The 15,002-nt window shown below is 39.3% G+C and overlaps 5 protein-coding genes across 5 annotated transcripts; 3 read left to right on the plus strand and 2 right to left on the minus strand.

Annotated features, from left to right (window-relative positions):
• Positions 1–5: 5 nt before the first annotated feature.
• Positions 6–3,015, minus strand: GCK72_002342 (uncharacterized protein; the record flags this gene model as incomplete). The annotated part of the gene is made up of 12 exons (XM_053723382.1): positions 6–370; positions 413–583; positions 629–994; positions 1,043–1,169; positions 1,217–1,404; positions 1,451–1,553; positions 1,604–1,892; positions 1,943–2,119; positions 2,170–2,468; positions 2,513–2,581; positions 2,628–2,893; positions 2,940–3,015. The coding sequence occupies 12 exons, from the start codon at positions 3,013–3,015 to the stop codon at positions 6–8; spliced, it is 2,496 nt and encodes an 831-aa protein (XP_053592027.1).
• Positions 3,016–3,550: 535 nt separating this feature from the next.
• On the plus strand, positions 3,551–4,873 carry GCK72_002343 (uncharacterized protein; the record flags this gene model as incomplete). The annotated part of the gene is made up of 5 exons (XM_003112160.2): positions 3,551–3,766; positions 3,813–3,919; positions 3,964–4,219; positions 4,262–4,492; positions 4,538–4,873. The coding sequence occupies 5 exons, from the start codon at positions 3,551–3,553 to the stop codon at positions 4,871–4,873; spliced, it is 1,146 nt and encodes a 381-aa protein (XP_003112208.2).
• A 553-nt stretch (positions 4,874–5,426) lies between these two features.
• Positions 5,427–6,185, plus strand: GCK72_002344 (uncharacterized protein; the record flags this gene model as incomplete). Its single annotated transcript, XM_003112226.2, has 4 exons — positions 5,427–5,573; positions 5,622–5,762; positions 5,809–5,985; positions 6,066–6,185. The coding sequence occupies 4 exons, from the start codon at positions 5,427–5,429 to the stop codon at positions 6,183–6,185; spliced, it is 585 nt and encodes a 194-aa protein (XP_003112274.2).
• Positions 6,186–6,866: 681 nt separating this feature from the next.
• Positions 6,867–10,528, minus strand: GCK72_002345 (uncharacterized protein; the record flags this gene model as incomplete). The annotated part of the gene is made up of 12 exons (XM_003111824.2): positions 6,867–6,952; positions 7,004–7,297; positions 7,522–7,750; positions 7,797–7,912; positions 7,955–8,058; positions 8,483–8,595; positions 8,642–8,859; positions 8,905–9,094; positions 9,141–9,298; positions 9,665–9,982; positions 10,028–10,313; positions 10,367–10,528. The coding sequence occupies 12 exons, from the start codon at positions 10,526–10,528 to the stop codon at positions 6,867–6,869; spliced, it is 2,274 nt and encodes a 757-aa protein (XP_003111872.2).
• Positions 10,529–11,146: 618 nt separating this feature from the next.
• GCK72_002346 (uncharacterized protein) lies at positions 11,147–14,948 on the plus strand (the record flags this gene model as incomplete). Its single annotated transcript, XM_003111966.2, has 6 exons — positions 11,147–11,286; positions 11,341–12,708; positions 12,760–12,853; positions 12,982–13,329; positions 13,378–14,763; positions 14,829–14,948. The coding sequence occupies 6 exons, from the start codon at positions 11,147–11,149 to the stop codon at positions 14,946–14,948; spliced, it is 3,456 nt and encodes a 1,151-aa protein (XP_003112014.2).
• Between the last annotated feature and the right edge of the window lie 54 nt (positions 14,949–15,002).

Raw genomic sequence — 15,002 nt, forward strand, 5'->3', positions numbered from 1 at the left:
TAATTTTAATTTCGAAAAGAAGAATAAAGTTGTGCTAAACGAACCTCTTCTTTATCTTCCTCTTTTTCTTCTGTTTTCCTTCGAAGAAACTTCAAACGAGATGGTTTCTCATAGCAAAGAGCTCCATAAATGTACTTCTCCAGTTCCCAAACATATTCTGAGCATCTAACAATATGTTTCCAACATGAAGATGCATGAATTGCAATTCTAGCTTCATCAAGAACTAGCTGCATTGCTAGAAGATGTTCACGTGAAGTGCACGTGGACTTTTGTTCGTTATCAGCTGCAATGGCATCGTCTCGTAGATCTTCGAGGCAACAGGAAGTCTCAACAAGTTGCTCGAATATCCAACCACACCGAGATTCCAAACCTGAAATTGACTTCGGAGGGAGTGAAACCTCCAATCACCTACCCAAAACTTGTGCAACGGCACAAAGATTTCTCATTCCACATATCGAAACTGATATCGCTTCCCTTATTTTCTCTCGTGTCTTTCTTTTTTCTTTCACTGCCAAAAAAGTTGAGAGAACATCGATAGTCATTTGCCATGCAGAACTTGTCATCCATCTAGCCACGTTTCTTTCTGAAAATCAGGTATTTATCCCGAGTCCCCGAACACTTTTCCTACCTTCAGTACATTCAACTTCATCTACTCTCGATTTTATTCTCTTCAACTTTTCTACATCTGACAGTAATCCTTTCGTTTGTCCATCGAAATCATTGATCACATTTTTCAATGTTGGAGTTATCTGTCCAGCATGAACATCTGCTAGTTTCAGATTATCATAAACCTTTTCCAGCCATCCAATAGCCACGTGGACCACACTTCCAGAATTGAGAACTGTCTTTTTGAGATCTTCTAAAGTGTAAGTATCAGGGCGGGAGACATACGAAAGAGCAGCGTAAGTTGTCAAATAGATAGCGTCGGTATTCAAGAATTCCTGTTGAATCTTGGATCGAGATTTGTAGGCGTCAGCATGTACTGAACAGAAGTCTGAAAAAAAGAAAACTGGAAAAGAGAGTACTCCAGAATATATCTTACTTGCATAAAAATCAGAAGCAAATTGCAAAATCGCTTCATCAATGGAAAGTGTGTTTTTCGGAGAAGCAATTATGTCCAAGTTTTCCGAAAATGATTGGACAAAACGTTTTGCTGTGTTTCTCTCGCTCTGAAAACTTACTCATTTTAATCCTGGAATTCAAATCTTTTACCCACACTCTCATCTAATTCACTCGATCTTCTTGTTGTAATCGGAGCACACCTGAACTTTTGTTCTAGTCTTCTCAATTTAGCTGCCATCGGATCCTCTGTTGAACTACTTCCAGATTGATCAAACACATTTTCATTATCCTCGTCGACGGTAGATATTTCAGATACTCTTTCGGAACATTTCAATGAAAAACCTGAAATTTCAGTTTGCTGGCATACAATTCGAGTTATTTTGCTCACTATTGACAATTGTATCTTCAAATGAAACAAAAGTTTCCGCAATGATTTTCCTCTCTTCATCAGTGAAAAAACGATGAGTTGCTAGTTGTTTCATTCCGTCTAACTGCAAAGAATTGACTGTCAACATCTACGTTTTTTTCTCAAAAGACTCACCATAGCCACAACTGTTTTCACTGAATCAATACTCAATTCCAGCTGTGGATTCGTGCATTCAACAATACAAGTCATCAACATTCTCCATAGAGATAATGACTTTGTGATCACACAACTTTTAGCAATTTTACTCATTTTCGAGCCGTCTCCCAATATTTTTTTGATCAGTTTCAATGCTTCTGATCGTTGGTCCAATCGGGGAAATAGGAAAGCTTTGTGGAATAATGCTTCCAGAGAAGAAGCAAGACTAGGGTCAGTTATCATGAGTCGAATCAGTTGGTCAACAATTCTGAAAATCCATTTCGTTGTTGTAACGGTTGATTGAATGTTACAACTAACTGATAAAGGGCACGCCATGTATGTGGATTAGTGATAACAGATGGAGCCAGTGCGAAATCAATTTGACCTTCTCCAATTGGTTCGTCGTTTCCGCCACTTTCAGACATTTTTGAAGAACTACTCATTCCTTTTTGAGGTATTCCAAGAAGAAGAATTATTAATGGACACACTTTTTCCCTGAGATTAAAACTTTTTATTTTCCTATCAATTCGAATTAAAAAACTTACCATAACAAGTTAACAAATGGCTGATGATTGAGAATTCTCAAGTTGGAAGAAGTCAAAAGAGCACAAATTGCATCAAGTGAAATCAGACACTGTTCATGTGCACTACTCATTTGTTCAACTTCTGCACAAAGTTCTTCTAAAAGTTTTCCAACATCCATATAAACTGCGATTGCTTCTTGTTGAGCTTCGCACGCTGCATATCGATTTGAGAAATATGCAGAAAGAGATTGAGTTGTGGCAGCTCGACAGGCAACTCGAACTCGTTCTTCTTCACTTTTTCCATATAATCGTTTATAGATCTGAATTCTCAAATTTTCGTGGTGAATTTTTATTCAAAACTTACTTGAACGCATTGTTCTACATCGCTCATTGAAACTTTCAATTCGTTACTACATACCATTTCTACCAGAAGCTAAACAATTTTCAGATTATTTCCATGTGGCTCTGCCATTTCTTACCGTAATACATTTGCATTGAAGTTGACTTTTCCATTCATCGATTCCTGTCATTGAATGTAATACTTGAGATGGGAGACTGTTTTGTGTCTCTTCTGTTATTGTATCATGATATGTTTGATCACGGAGAAGAACTTGAACTCCGTCGACTGCATGATGGAAATGTTTCTCGTTCCCATGATCGAATGCAAGTTCGAAAGCTGCCAAGCATTTTTCCCTAACATGGACTATTGGAACATCTTTTTTATCGTTGAATCTTTTCAGAGTTTCTGAAAAAAACATTTTAGTTCTTCGTCTTTGATATCAAAATCGTACCTTTTGCCACATTAATCGCTTCCTTCGATGCAGAATGTTTGACCGTTCCAGCCAATCCATTTAATGCAGCTTCCATCCAATTTGTGTAGTAAAAATATATTGACGGAAAGCAGAAAAGAGAGCTTGCGGAGCAAACGCCTTCTCCAAAATGTCTATTTCTCTGCGTCTCCGTTAGCCCTGTTAGCTAACGTCATCTGACTGAAAAAAAGGGAGAAATGAGTGAGAAAATGTGAAGAAGAGAAGAAGAAGAAGATGAAGAAGAAGAAAACGGAGAAGAAGAAGGACCGGGATTCGGATAGGAAATTGAAGAAGGATTATGTAAAATTATTTTACAAACTGCATCTCTGAAATGTGAAAATTGAATACAAACAAGAAGAAAGACACAGAAACTTGGAAAGTGCATTCACTCTGACTCGGGTAATACTGTAGTTTTCAAAGATGAACACGATTTTTAATTTTCGGAAACTCTTTCTCTTTCCTTTAATTTTTCTGAATACGTGAACTGTAAAGAATAAAAACCCGAATCTCATGTCGTGTTATCTCATTTCGAAGAGCTCATCGTTCCCATTGAATCATTAAACTGAAGAATCGCGTCTCGAGAAAAGAAGAAGATGCATGAAAAAGTGAGCGAAGGAGAGAGAAGTATGAAGACGTCGTCCCAGTCGAGTTCTTCATCGGTAAATACGAGCGACGTGGATGCTCTCGGACAGCGAACCGATCATTTGATCTACAACTGCTATGAATTCGAAAAATCGACGAGTTCTTTGAATGAATATCGTCATTGGATCAAAGAAAAGGAAACTGCTAATGTTGAAGTCTTGGAAAAGGTATATCTTATTAGTTGCCGAATTTCGAGTTTCATTTCATTTTTAGGCACTATCCTCAATCCTCGATTTGGGCGAAAGCTTCGGAAAACTTGGTCCAAAAATGGACAAAGATATTGAAGACTCTCTCGCTTGGTTATTCGCAAAAGTCGGATGGTAAAAGTTTGGAATAGTGAAATCAGATTGTAAATTTTATTTAGGAGACCAACAAATATTATGCATCCAAACATCGGGTACGCAGGATATGAAGATATGCTTCTTCGTTATTGTGATCTGAAAAAAGAGTTGGATAAAATGAGAGTTATCAATCTACGTGCATCAAACATTCGTACTCAAGTCGTTCAGCAACAACTCGAAACGCGTCAGATGAATGACAAGTTGGATGAACTTCGTTGTCGTTGGAAGTTTCTCACTGTTACAAAAACTATCGCCTCGAGAAATCTTGGATATAACGATGTAAAACTCAATTAATTTTCCGACTTTTCGACATTATTTCAGGGACTTTCCATGTTGTTCTCGTTACCTATTTTGCTTCCTGGCATTATTTTTCACGAGAAGACATCACATACTTATGCTTCCGATCTTCTTGACATTTTCAAGAGACTTTTAGTCGTAGCGGAGGCAATTCAGTATGAGAGAAGTCCGACAAATGATCCGATTGTCACTAATAGTAATATTTTGTATCATCTGTCCCAACCATCTGTTCCAAGTCTCTACGTTCCTATTCAGGTGAAAATTTCAAGATGTTTATAAGAACTATTATTCATTTTTCAGTATGCCGATAGCAATGGAGAGGTTACGGCTCCTGAAGAAAAAATACTTCCAGTTGCCCGTGATAGCGCTCACACTCTTATTGCATCTGAAAATGGAGAAGTCCACGCACCAGAAAATAGCATTTTACCAATTGCCCGTGACAGTGCTCTTTCGTTGGTTTCATCTGAAAATGGGGAAGTCTCAGCCACTTCGGAATATAACATGCCGATTGCGAAGGATAGTGCCACAACTCTGGGTTCCAATGAATCTCCCAAGCCACTTTCGAAAACTCAACTTACATCTGGAGTTGAAGTAAAGCGGAACACCAATAGCATCAAAAGTCAAAGAAGAGGATAACTTTACCACGCAACCTCTGTGAAATGACTGGTTGATGGAAATAAAATATCATTCACTTCATACTCATGTTTGTTTCAAACTTACACATTGTAACACTGAACTATCTCTTGTCAACATCACTTCAACAACATAATTTTTTTTTTCAATTTTCATCACACTTATTCTGCGATTTTTTGCTGAGAACGTGTATAATTTCCTTCAAATTCAGTTCAATCGCGTTGAGTTTGTCCGCTCGCTCTCTTTCTTGTTTAAAGGCGCAGGCAATTTCGGCGGTGGGTCTCGCAGCGCTCGATACGAAGGGAGCGAGTTTCACCGTACACACACATTTCTCTAATTTTTTTGCTTTGGCCTACGCCGATTTTTTCCTTTTTTTCTTGAAAAGCATGCAAATATTACGATTTTCGATTAAAAAAATGTATTGAAAATTTAATTTAATCATTTTTCTTTATTTTTCCTCTGTGAGTCGTAATTATCGTATTTTAAAACTCGTTTTGACCCTTTTTCTTGGAATCGGTGTATTTTAATTTTGATGGTCTTTTTCAGTGGGTTAAACATGCCCGAGATTATCGGCAAGCTTTTGAAGTCCGACGGAAAGGTCGTCTCTGAGATCGAGAAGCAAGTCTCTCAAGCCCTCATCGATTTGGAGACCAACGATGACGTTCAGAGCCAATTGAAGGAGCTTTACATCGTCGGAGTTAAGGTAATATTTTTTACTATCCGATAATTTTTATTAACCCTTTTCGTTCAGGAGGTTGAGCTTGGAAACAAGTCCGCCATCATTATCTACGTCCCAGTCCCACAACTCAAGGCCTTCCACAAGATCCACCCAGCCCTCGTTCGTGAGTTGGAGAAGAAGTTCGGAGGAAGAGATATCCTTATCCTTGCCAAGGTTTGTATCAAATAATGAATACAATTCGAAGTAAATACTATTTTAGAGACGTATCCTTCCAAAGCCACAAAGAGGAAGCAAGGCTAGACCACAAAAGCAGAAGAGACCGCGTTCCCGCACTCTCACCGCTGTCCACGATGCTTGGCTTGATGAGCTCGTCTACCCAGCCGAGGTTGTCGGAAGACGCATTCGTGTGAAGTTGGACGGAAAGAAGGTCTACAAGGTAAGAGATATTAAAATTAGTCGCATTTGATTACTCAGTGTTTGAGAAAGTTTTGAGCATTTGAATTTTGGACATTTTAGGTACACCTCGACAAATCCCACCAGACCAATGTCGGACACAAGGTTGGAGTCTTCGCTTCGGTTTACCGCAAGCTCACCGGAAAGGATGTCACCTTCGAATTCCCAGACCCAATTTTCTAAACATTTTTTGTTGACTTACAATAAATTGTTGATATAATTTATTGTATAATAATGTGCGTTTGATGACAAGAGATCTGTTGCCTCCACCACATAAAACGCGCAGAAGTACAAAATTGTTTCAAGAGTGACCTTGACTTGAAAACTTTCGTGTTTCTCTTGTGGCATTCTGTTTAGGGGCTCAACAAATAGCTGTCTTGAATTAATTTCTAAAGTACACCATGTGAAAAGCGCATAACAGCGTACTGAAAAATGGATGGTTCTAGACCAAATCGATGCAAGAACATTACATAATAGTCACTTTCGCGAACTGGAATAATATCACATTAAAAAAGATGATACTATCACAGTTTCCCTAGATCTCCGCAACTACTTCCGATGGATGCACTAGAGGACTGACAAAACGTCGAGTATCACAGTCAGCTTTTACTTCTGTCACACCATCGTCACGTCGAGTCAGTTCAAATCTGAACCTTGTTTCAACCTTTTCCTAACTTGCATCAACAGTTCGGTTTACAACTGTTGATGCAAGTTAGGAAAAGGTTGAAACAAGGTTCAGATAAATGAAGCTTGTTGTGAAGCTAGTCTTGGAACTGAAAACAAACTTTTAACTTCAACAAAACCAAAACGATAACAATAACAGAATAGAAATAATGGAAAATGCGTAATGATAATATTGAGATGCTACATCGGTTTGAAATTACGAGCCTGTTTGAGTTGCGCAATTCGTTTCCTGTCTTCCTCGAACTTTTTGAGCAGCTCTTGAGCTTCTGAAACAAAGTTATTTACAAATAAGGCTAAAATAGAAAATGATGTCTTACTTTCTTGTCGGTTCTTTTTGATTTGGAATGTGTAATAAGCCAGATCTACTTTCTTCTTCTTTCCGTTCAGCCCGCCAATCAGTGGAACATCTTCCTTGTTAAGCTTCACTGATTTTGCTGCTTTTTTGACTTTCGTCACAGTAATCCAACCCTCTTCATCAGGCTCGGAGTACTTTCGTTTCGCCTCTTTTCTTGCTTCTGCTTGAACGACGTCGTATCTTTCGACATATGTATCAGCCATTTCTTGAATTTGCTCTTCTGATGGGAATAGTTTCTTGTACAAACTGGTGGAATCTGAAAAGAGTAGTAAGAAGTAACAAGTCCAAAACTGAAAATGTAAAGTGCCCAAAACTCAATAATCATTGTGCGATAGTGACCTTTCAAAGATTCACAGTTTTCAATTGTTATTCTCATATCGGGTGCCGTCGCAGTGCGCATAATGACAAACCAACTTTTCTGTTTGAGTTGCGAACCGCGCCGAACTAAAGAACATCCATACTGCATTTTTGAAAACTCACCTTTCAAAACTGACGGAAACTCTGGTTCTTCGAGAAAATCTGTCACTGTAAATGGTCCAACATCTTGACACAATGCTAAAACTTGAATTACAGCTTCTGGTTTTTCATATGTGATCGACATTGTCAATTGTCCTTGTGAAAGTGAAGTGTCGGCTGCATTGCTTCGTTGCACAAAAGATTCTTCTACCTCAAACGGGGCGAATTGATTGATGATTGCTAGGATCACTTCCTGTAAAAGAACATTTGGAAATGAAACGTAAAACTGATAGAAATACCTCTCCAACAAACGCAGGAATATTGCTGACGATAAGAGAAGCCTCTTTCGATGGATCTTTTTTCAAAAACAAGTGTCGTTCCACCGTGTATTTTCCACCGATTTTAAATCTCAGGTCTGAATGGACAATATGATATAAGAATTAGTAAGAATACTTACATCTCAATGCATCTGGATCCAGATGGATAACTTTCTCGATTTTCCTTTTTGCAACCTTCTTAACTCGTTTTTTCTTACAACACTCCATTATACTTCCCAGTAATCTGAATGTAAAACAACACTGAAAATATAGTTTTGTCACTGAACAGAAAATTTGTCGTAATTTATTATGCATGTGTTCACTTCAACAGACCTGTGTTTGCGTACTTGCGTACCGTAGTCGTTGCAAAAATGTGTCCCGAAAAATATAATTTCACAATTTTTCCTAATTCGTTCAACTTATAGCGGCGCTTTTTAAAGATATATTGAATTATTATTTTTTCTTGTAAATCTGCATTTTTCACACATAATTTTTATAGTATAGTTTTTCATCTGCATCATTTATTAATTTTATTACAATTGTTATTATTAGTAAGTGGTGTTGAGATCCGTTATTCGTCTTATTGCGGTAGTTTGTCATAGAACTTAGAGTAAAATTCATTTTTTTGTTCATTATTCATCTTCTTTTCTGGTGATCTCCTTCTGGACCCTGGCGCATAGGGCCAGTCTGGTTTCACATCGTCACTGTCAATTTTTCGAAAATCGAACGGAGAAACTGGATTGAAAGCGTTTCCGTGAGCGTACGCATATGGAGATGTTCCCTGAAAACGGAATAATCCTACAATCTATAACATTGTGTTATAAAACCTGTTCCACAGCTCCTGACAGTGGGAACCGAACTCCTGCTCCATTTTCTCCGATTGGTAAGGGAAAGTCGATTCCTCCGATGAAGAATGAGTCATCTCCTTGCTCTACTTCTACAGCCACTCCAGCATGATGAACGAAGGGGTTACAATATGGTGGCTTACATTTAATTGGTTCATAACCGTATGGTATTCTTCCCACAATAACTTCCTTTGCTTTCTCTGTAATCCAAACTTTAGCTGAATGCAATTCTCGAGAAAACTAACTTCTAGCCTCTCTGAAAGCTGGGTTTTGACCAAGAAGAGCCAATGTTTCCGGTTTGATATTAAGATGATTGGTTGGTCTTATTTGATATCCAACTTTCGCATCTACATTAATGTGACCATAGTAAACATTTCCATCAACATCGAAATTTCCCCAACCAGGGACGGGTACAATCAAATCTCCGGCCATGCTCTTTAATAATAAAGATAACGAAAGAAAGAAACTCAAATCAACGAACCACTTTGTTCGCTGGATTAATTTCTACTCCTGTGTTGAACTGATCAGTGAAAGGGAAAAGTGGGAAGTTATCTGCTGTCACAAGAGCTGGAAACATAGCTTGTGGTCCTTTGACCGGAATAACAAGAGGTTCATCTCCTCCATACTTTTGGCATTCCCCTAAAACTTGATAAGTTTTTTGTGACAATAAAGATCTATCACCTAGTTTTAGTAAAACAGTAAAGAAAGTGGATGAAATTAATAGAATAATAGAATAGTGTGATATCATGAGTAAGTCGAATGAATTGAAATGATTCCGTCCATCAACATCTCGAATTTTCCCGTCTTTTGTTTCGAAGCGAAAAAAACTTGATCCCTACGGGATATCGACGCCAGTTTCTTTCAATCTTATCAATCCAAGGAAACGAATAAAAGGTGAATGTTTATTAGGAGATTTTAACCCGTTTCATGAAGGAAAGTAACAATTGCACTTGATAATAGATAACAGAAAAAAGTGAAAATACTAGTTATTCTTTAGCTGTCTACGAAGATCGTCTTCCTCCGATCCTCTCTTTTTCGATCGAAAACCAGGTGGTTCAACTGGTCCCATTCCGTGGCCATAAGTGATAAGAAGTGGATCGGTTCCAACATTAACTGCTCCACTCATTGGGAAACGGACACCGACTCCTGATGGGGCAAGTGGAATTGGGAAATCGAATCCTCCGTCGAAGAGGTAATCATCTCCTGGTTCTACGTCCACTCCGAAAGCCATATTGTGCACAAATGGATTGCACATTGGTGGACGACAGCGAACCGGTACGAAGTTACCAGGAAGGACGGCAACCGGGACCGCCGGAACGTTTTCTAAATTCGCATACTGTTAGTGAGGATTTGTAGTTAACAGCTTACGTCTGGACTGTTGGAACGTTCCGTCTTTAGCCAGTGCTGCAATTGTATCTCCAGAAATTCCAAGAACGTTTGTTGGAGCATTGAGGGATCCGAAACCCACTCGAGTATTTGGTCGTCCCATTTTCACTCCTCCTTTGTAATCCCACATACCCCAGCCCATGATAGGAACGTTCAAATTTCCATCAACCGTAACTCTGGTTCCTGGATTTATATCTAAACCATTACTGTATTGGCTGTGGAAAGGAAACAGTGGAGACAATGAAGAAGCATCACGTCCCGGGTTTGGCTGAACAAGAAGTATAAGTTACTAGTTACAGAAGAACTCGAGTTTTTGAATACCTGGTAAAATGGTGGAAGATTATAATCTTCTTGCCTCGGCTTGAAGGGTGCTGGATTCGGCGGATAGGCTTGTCTTTTTATTCGGAAGAACGTAGGTTGTTGAGCGAACGCGTTTAAAATAACAACTGATACCACTACTATTAGTGGTTTCACGAGACGCATCTCGTCGATGAGAATTCGAAAAAATGAAAAGAAATTGAGTCTCCTTCTTATATTTTCCTCGTTTTTATGCAAGACGTAACAACCTGTTCTTGCGCGATGAAGCCTCAACTGTTTTCTTCGAGAAAGGAAGGATGAACTGGATAATTCCTTGTCAGATGACGCCTATTACGTGATCTCGAAAAATAACGACTGACGCTGGAGCAAACGTTTATCTTTTAAAGTATAATAAATCCCAATTATCGAAAGAGCAGGTTTCATTTAATGTAACGTTCAAAAATGAACTATATAATCAGAGAAATCGAATAGGAATGTATGTTTATCTCGAAACTAGCAGGACGTCTGATTGGGTTCAAATCAGTTAATAACAATATTTCCGGTATTATTTGTTTTAGGATGTGTTGTAAGTTCTGTCGATTACATGCCAATCTTGCGAAATACACTTCAATCGTTTTGAATACTCTTTCATTTGTGGTGGGCTTTTGCACAATATTGCGTCCTCGTGTTTAAAAGGGGCATTGCATGGGGAGCCTCATATAATCCTTCCACTTCTCATTCTTTTTGTGGTTCTCCTCTTTCTTCCTAACAAATATATATTTTTCAGGGTAACAATTTTCGAAAATGGTCATCACCAGAAACTTGGTGCTGAAAGCAGATCGCAAGAATGCACCATATGCATCCCTTCTAGCACTTGCTGCTTCTGGATTCTCGCTCGAGGAGTCGGTTCAGTTTGTTGATGGGCAGAAGCTCGTTCTCAACTTGTATGTATAAATTGTTTTACAGAAGTTCTTTCATTATTCTTGAATTTTTTTCAGGGACGGAGAAGTTCTATCAAACGATGTTGAAATCGCCAGAATAATTTCTCAAAGTACCGCAGCTGCAGATCGTCTTCTTGGAACATCTGTTACTGATTTCGTGGTGGTTGATAATATCACCAATATCGTTGCTGAAGCTGTCAACAAAAATGACTTTTCTGAACTCATGAAAAAAGATTTTCCAACCAGCATTTTCGATAACTTGCTGACTGTGGCCGATTTTGCTATCTTCTCAGTAGCTCATAATAATTCACAACTGAAAACTAAATTTACCGGAATTGTTGACAGAATTCTTAAAGACTCATCTCTTTCCTCTGCTCACAATTTGGTTGGACTCTACAAAGTTGCAGCTGCACCTTCAAAGAACGTAGCTTCGGTAGGAAAAGAAAAGAAGAAGGATGAAGGAAAGTTTGTCGAGCTTCCTGGAGCGGAAAAAGGAAAAGTTGTTGTTCGATTCCCGCCAGAGGCCAGTGGATACCTTCATATTGGGCATGCTAAAGCTGCTCTTCTCAATCAATACTATCAGCAAGAGTTTGAAGGTCAACTCATCATGCGGTTTGACGACACGAATCCAGCCAAGGAGAACGCTCATTTTGAGCATGTTATCAAGGAGGATCTTGCAATGCTCAACATTGTCCCAGATCGTTGGACTCATTCTTCTGATCACTTCGAAATGCTCCTTACAATGTGTGAGAAGTTGCTCAAAGAAGGAAAAGCTTTTGTTGATGACACTGACACTGAAACAATGAGAAAAGAGCGAGAGGATAGACAAGAGAGTCGCAATCGCTCGAATACACCGGAGAAGAATCTTCAATTGTGGGAAGAAATGAAGAAGGGAACAGAGAGAGGATTGACTTGTTGCGTTCGTATCAAAATCGACATGAAGTCAAATAATGGTGCCATGAGAGATCCAACAATTTACCGTTGCAAGCCAGAAGAGCACGTGAGGACCGGACTCAAGTACAAGGTGTATCCAACTTACGATTTCACGTGTCCAATTGTTGATAGTGTTGAAGGAGTAACTCATGCTTTGAGAACCACTGAATATCATGATCGTGATGATCAGTACTACTTCATCTGTGATCAACTCGGTCTTCGTCGTCCTTATATTTGGGAATATGCTCGCCTCAATATGACTAATACTGTGATGAGCAAACGGAAGCTAACATGGTTTGTCGATGAGGGACATGTTGAGGGATGGGATGATCCAAGACTTCCAACTGTTCGTGGTGTGATGAGAAGAGGATTGACTGTAGACGGACTCAAACAATTTATTGTTGCTCAAGGAGGATCGAGATCAGTTGTAATGATGGAGTGGGATAAGATTTGGGCTTTCAACAAGAAAGTTATCGATCCAGTTGCACCAAGGTGAGTTATACAAAGAAAGTGGTGGAGGATTCACACTCATATACTGTTCAGATATACTGCCCTCGAAACAACTACTCCGCTCGTTCTCGTTGAATTAACCGATTCCATTGAGGATGACATTTCATCCGTGTCCCTTCATCCAAAGGTGAGCAGCAAACATTGAATTTGTGACAAACAGAAAAAAGTCGGAGCTCCTCTCCCCCTGATTTTGTTCCACATCATCCTACTGAGATGTAGATTCTGAAATATAAATAATACTAATTATATTTTCAGAACGCTGAAATCGGAAACAAAGATGTTCACAAAGGCAAGAAACTGTTCTTGGAACAAGTTGATGCATCAGCACTCAAAGAAGGAGAGATAGTTACATTCGTTAACTGGGGTAACATCAAATTAGGAAAGATTGAGAAAAAAGGGAATGTAATCACAAAAATCACTGCTACCTTGCAATTGGAGAATACTGATTACAAAAAGACAACTAAAGTGACGTGGTTGGGAGACGTGAAAGCGGAATCGGGAAATACAATCCCTGTTGTGACTGCTGAGTATGATCATATCATCAGTAAAGCTATTATTGGCAAAGATGAGGATTGGAAACAGTTTATCAACTTTGATTCTGTGGTACTTTCACAATATCGTCTCATATTCTAATCAAATATTTACTTTCAGCATTACAAGAAAATGGTCGGAGAGCCTGCAATCCAGAATGTGAAAAAGGGAGACATCATTCAACTTCAACGTAAAGGGTTCTACATTGTCGATCAACCATACAATAAAAAGAGTGAAATCAGCGGTGTTGAGACTCCTCTTCTTCTTATTGCTATTCCTGATGGTCACACTGGAAAAGAAGCAGAAAAGACTCCAAAAGTTCCAACTGCTACATCTGCCACAGCAGCATCATCTGGAGGATCTGAAGCTCTTCAACTCTACTCTTCGATAGAAGAGCAGGGTAATCTTGTGAGAGATCTCAAAGCCAAAGATGCGAAATCACAAGACACTAAAAATGCTATCGCAAAACTTCTCGATTTGAAAAAGAAGTTCAAAGACGTGACTGGTAGTGACTTCAAACCTGGACAACCGCCGGCGGCCGCATCGGCTCCTTCTATTTCTGAATCTACTTCTGGAGTATCCGAAGCTCTCCAAATTTACACGTCAATTGAAGAGCAGGGTAATCTTGTGAGAGACCTGAAAGCAAAGGATGCAAAATCGCAAGACACCAAAAATGCTATCGCAAAGCTTCTCGAACTGAAAAAGAAGTTCAAAGACGTGACCGGAAGTGACTTCAAACCGGGGCAACCTCCTGCTGCCGCACCTGCTGTTTCTGGATCCAATAACGCTCTAAACATCTATAATCAAATCGAAGCACAGGGAAATACTGTAAGAGATTTGAAGACGAAGGATGCTAAGTCTCAAGCAACGAAAGATGCTATTGCTAAACTTCTCGAATTGAAAAAACGATACAAAGACGCAACAGGTGCAGATTATAAGCCTGGATCTGCTCCATCTTCAGCATCAGCAGGTGCACCAAAACCAGCAGTCGATGGAGCGAAAATTGCTCAGCAAATTGAAGAGCAAGGAAATCTTGTCCGAGAGTTGAAAACCAAAGATGCCAAATCTCAGGAAACGAAAGACGCTATTGCAAAGCTTCTCGAGTTTAAGAAGCAGTACAAAGAGGTTACTGGGGCAGATTATAAACCTGGAACTGTTCCAGCACCAACACCAGCCTCCGTAGAAGCAGCGGTTCCAATACCTGTGGCTGACAGAACCACTGTTGCTAAAAACATTGAGGAACAGGGAAATCTTGTCAGAGAGCTCAAAACGAAGGATGCCAAATCTCAGGCAACGAAAGACGCAATTTCAAAACTTCTGGAGTTGAAGAAGCAATACAAAGATCTTACTGGTTCAGACTACAAACCAGGAGGTGCACCAGCTACCCCTGCTCAAGCGCCTGCAGCTTCTCCACCGTCAGCAGCGTTTGATGAAACTGCTCTATTGAAAGAAATTGATGAGCAAGCAGTAATTGTCCGTGAGGCGAAGGCCAAAGATCCTAAGTCGGTAAGTATTTTGAACGTTCATTCCGTTCTCTGAGTCGACTTTTAATGTAAATCATCATTTTTCAGCAAGAATCTGCCGACGCAATCAACAAATTGTTGTCTTTGAAGGCAAACTTCAAGAAAGTCACTGGCAAAGATGTTCCAGCTCCAGCCAACGCTCAGAACAAGAAGGGAAAGAAGAAGTGATTTTAGGTGACTTATTTCTGTTAATGTTTTGTTGACTTATAGTTTGAATTTTAA

The sequence above is a fragment of the Caenorhabditis remanei genome, chromosome I, assembly GCF_010183535.1.
Source record: "Caenorhabditis remanei strain PX506 chromosome I, whole genome shotgun sequence".
Classification (NCBI taxonomy): domain Eukaryota; kingdom Metazoa; phylum Nematoda; class Chromadorea; order Rhabditida; family Rhabditidae; genus Caenorhabditis; species Caenorhabditis remanei.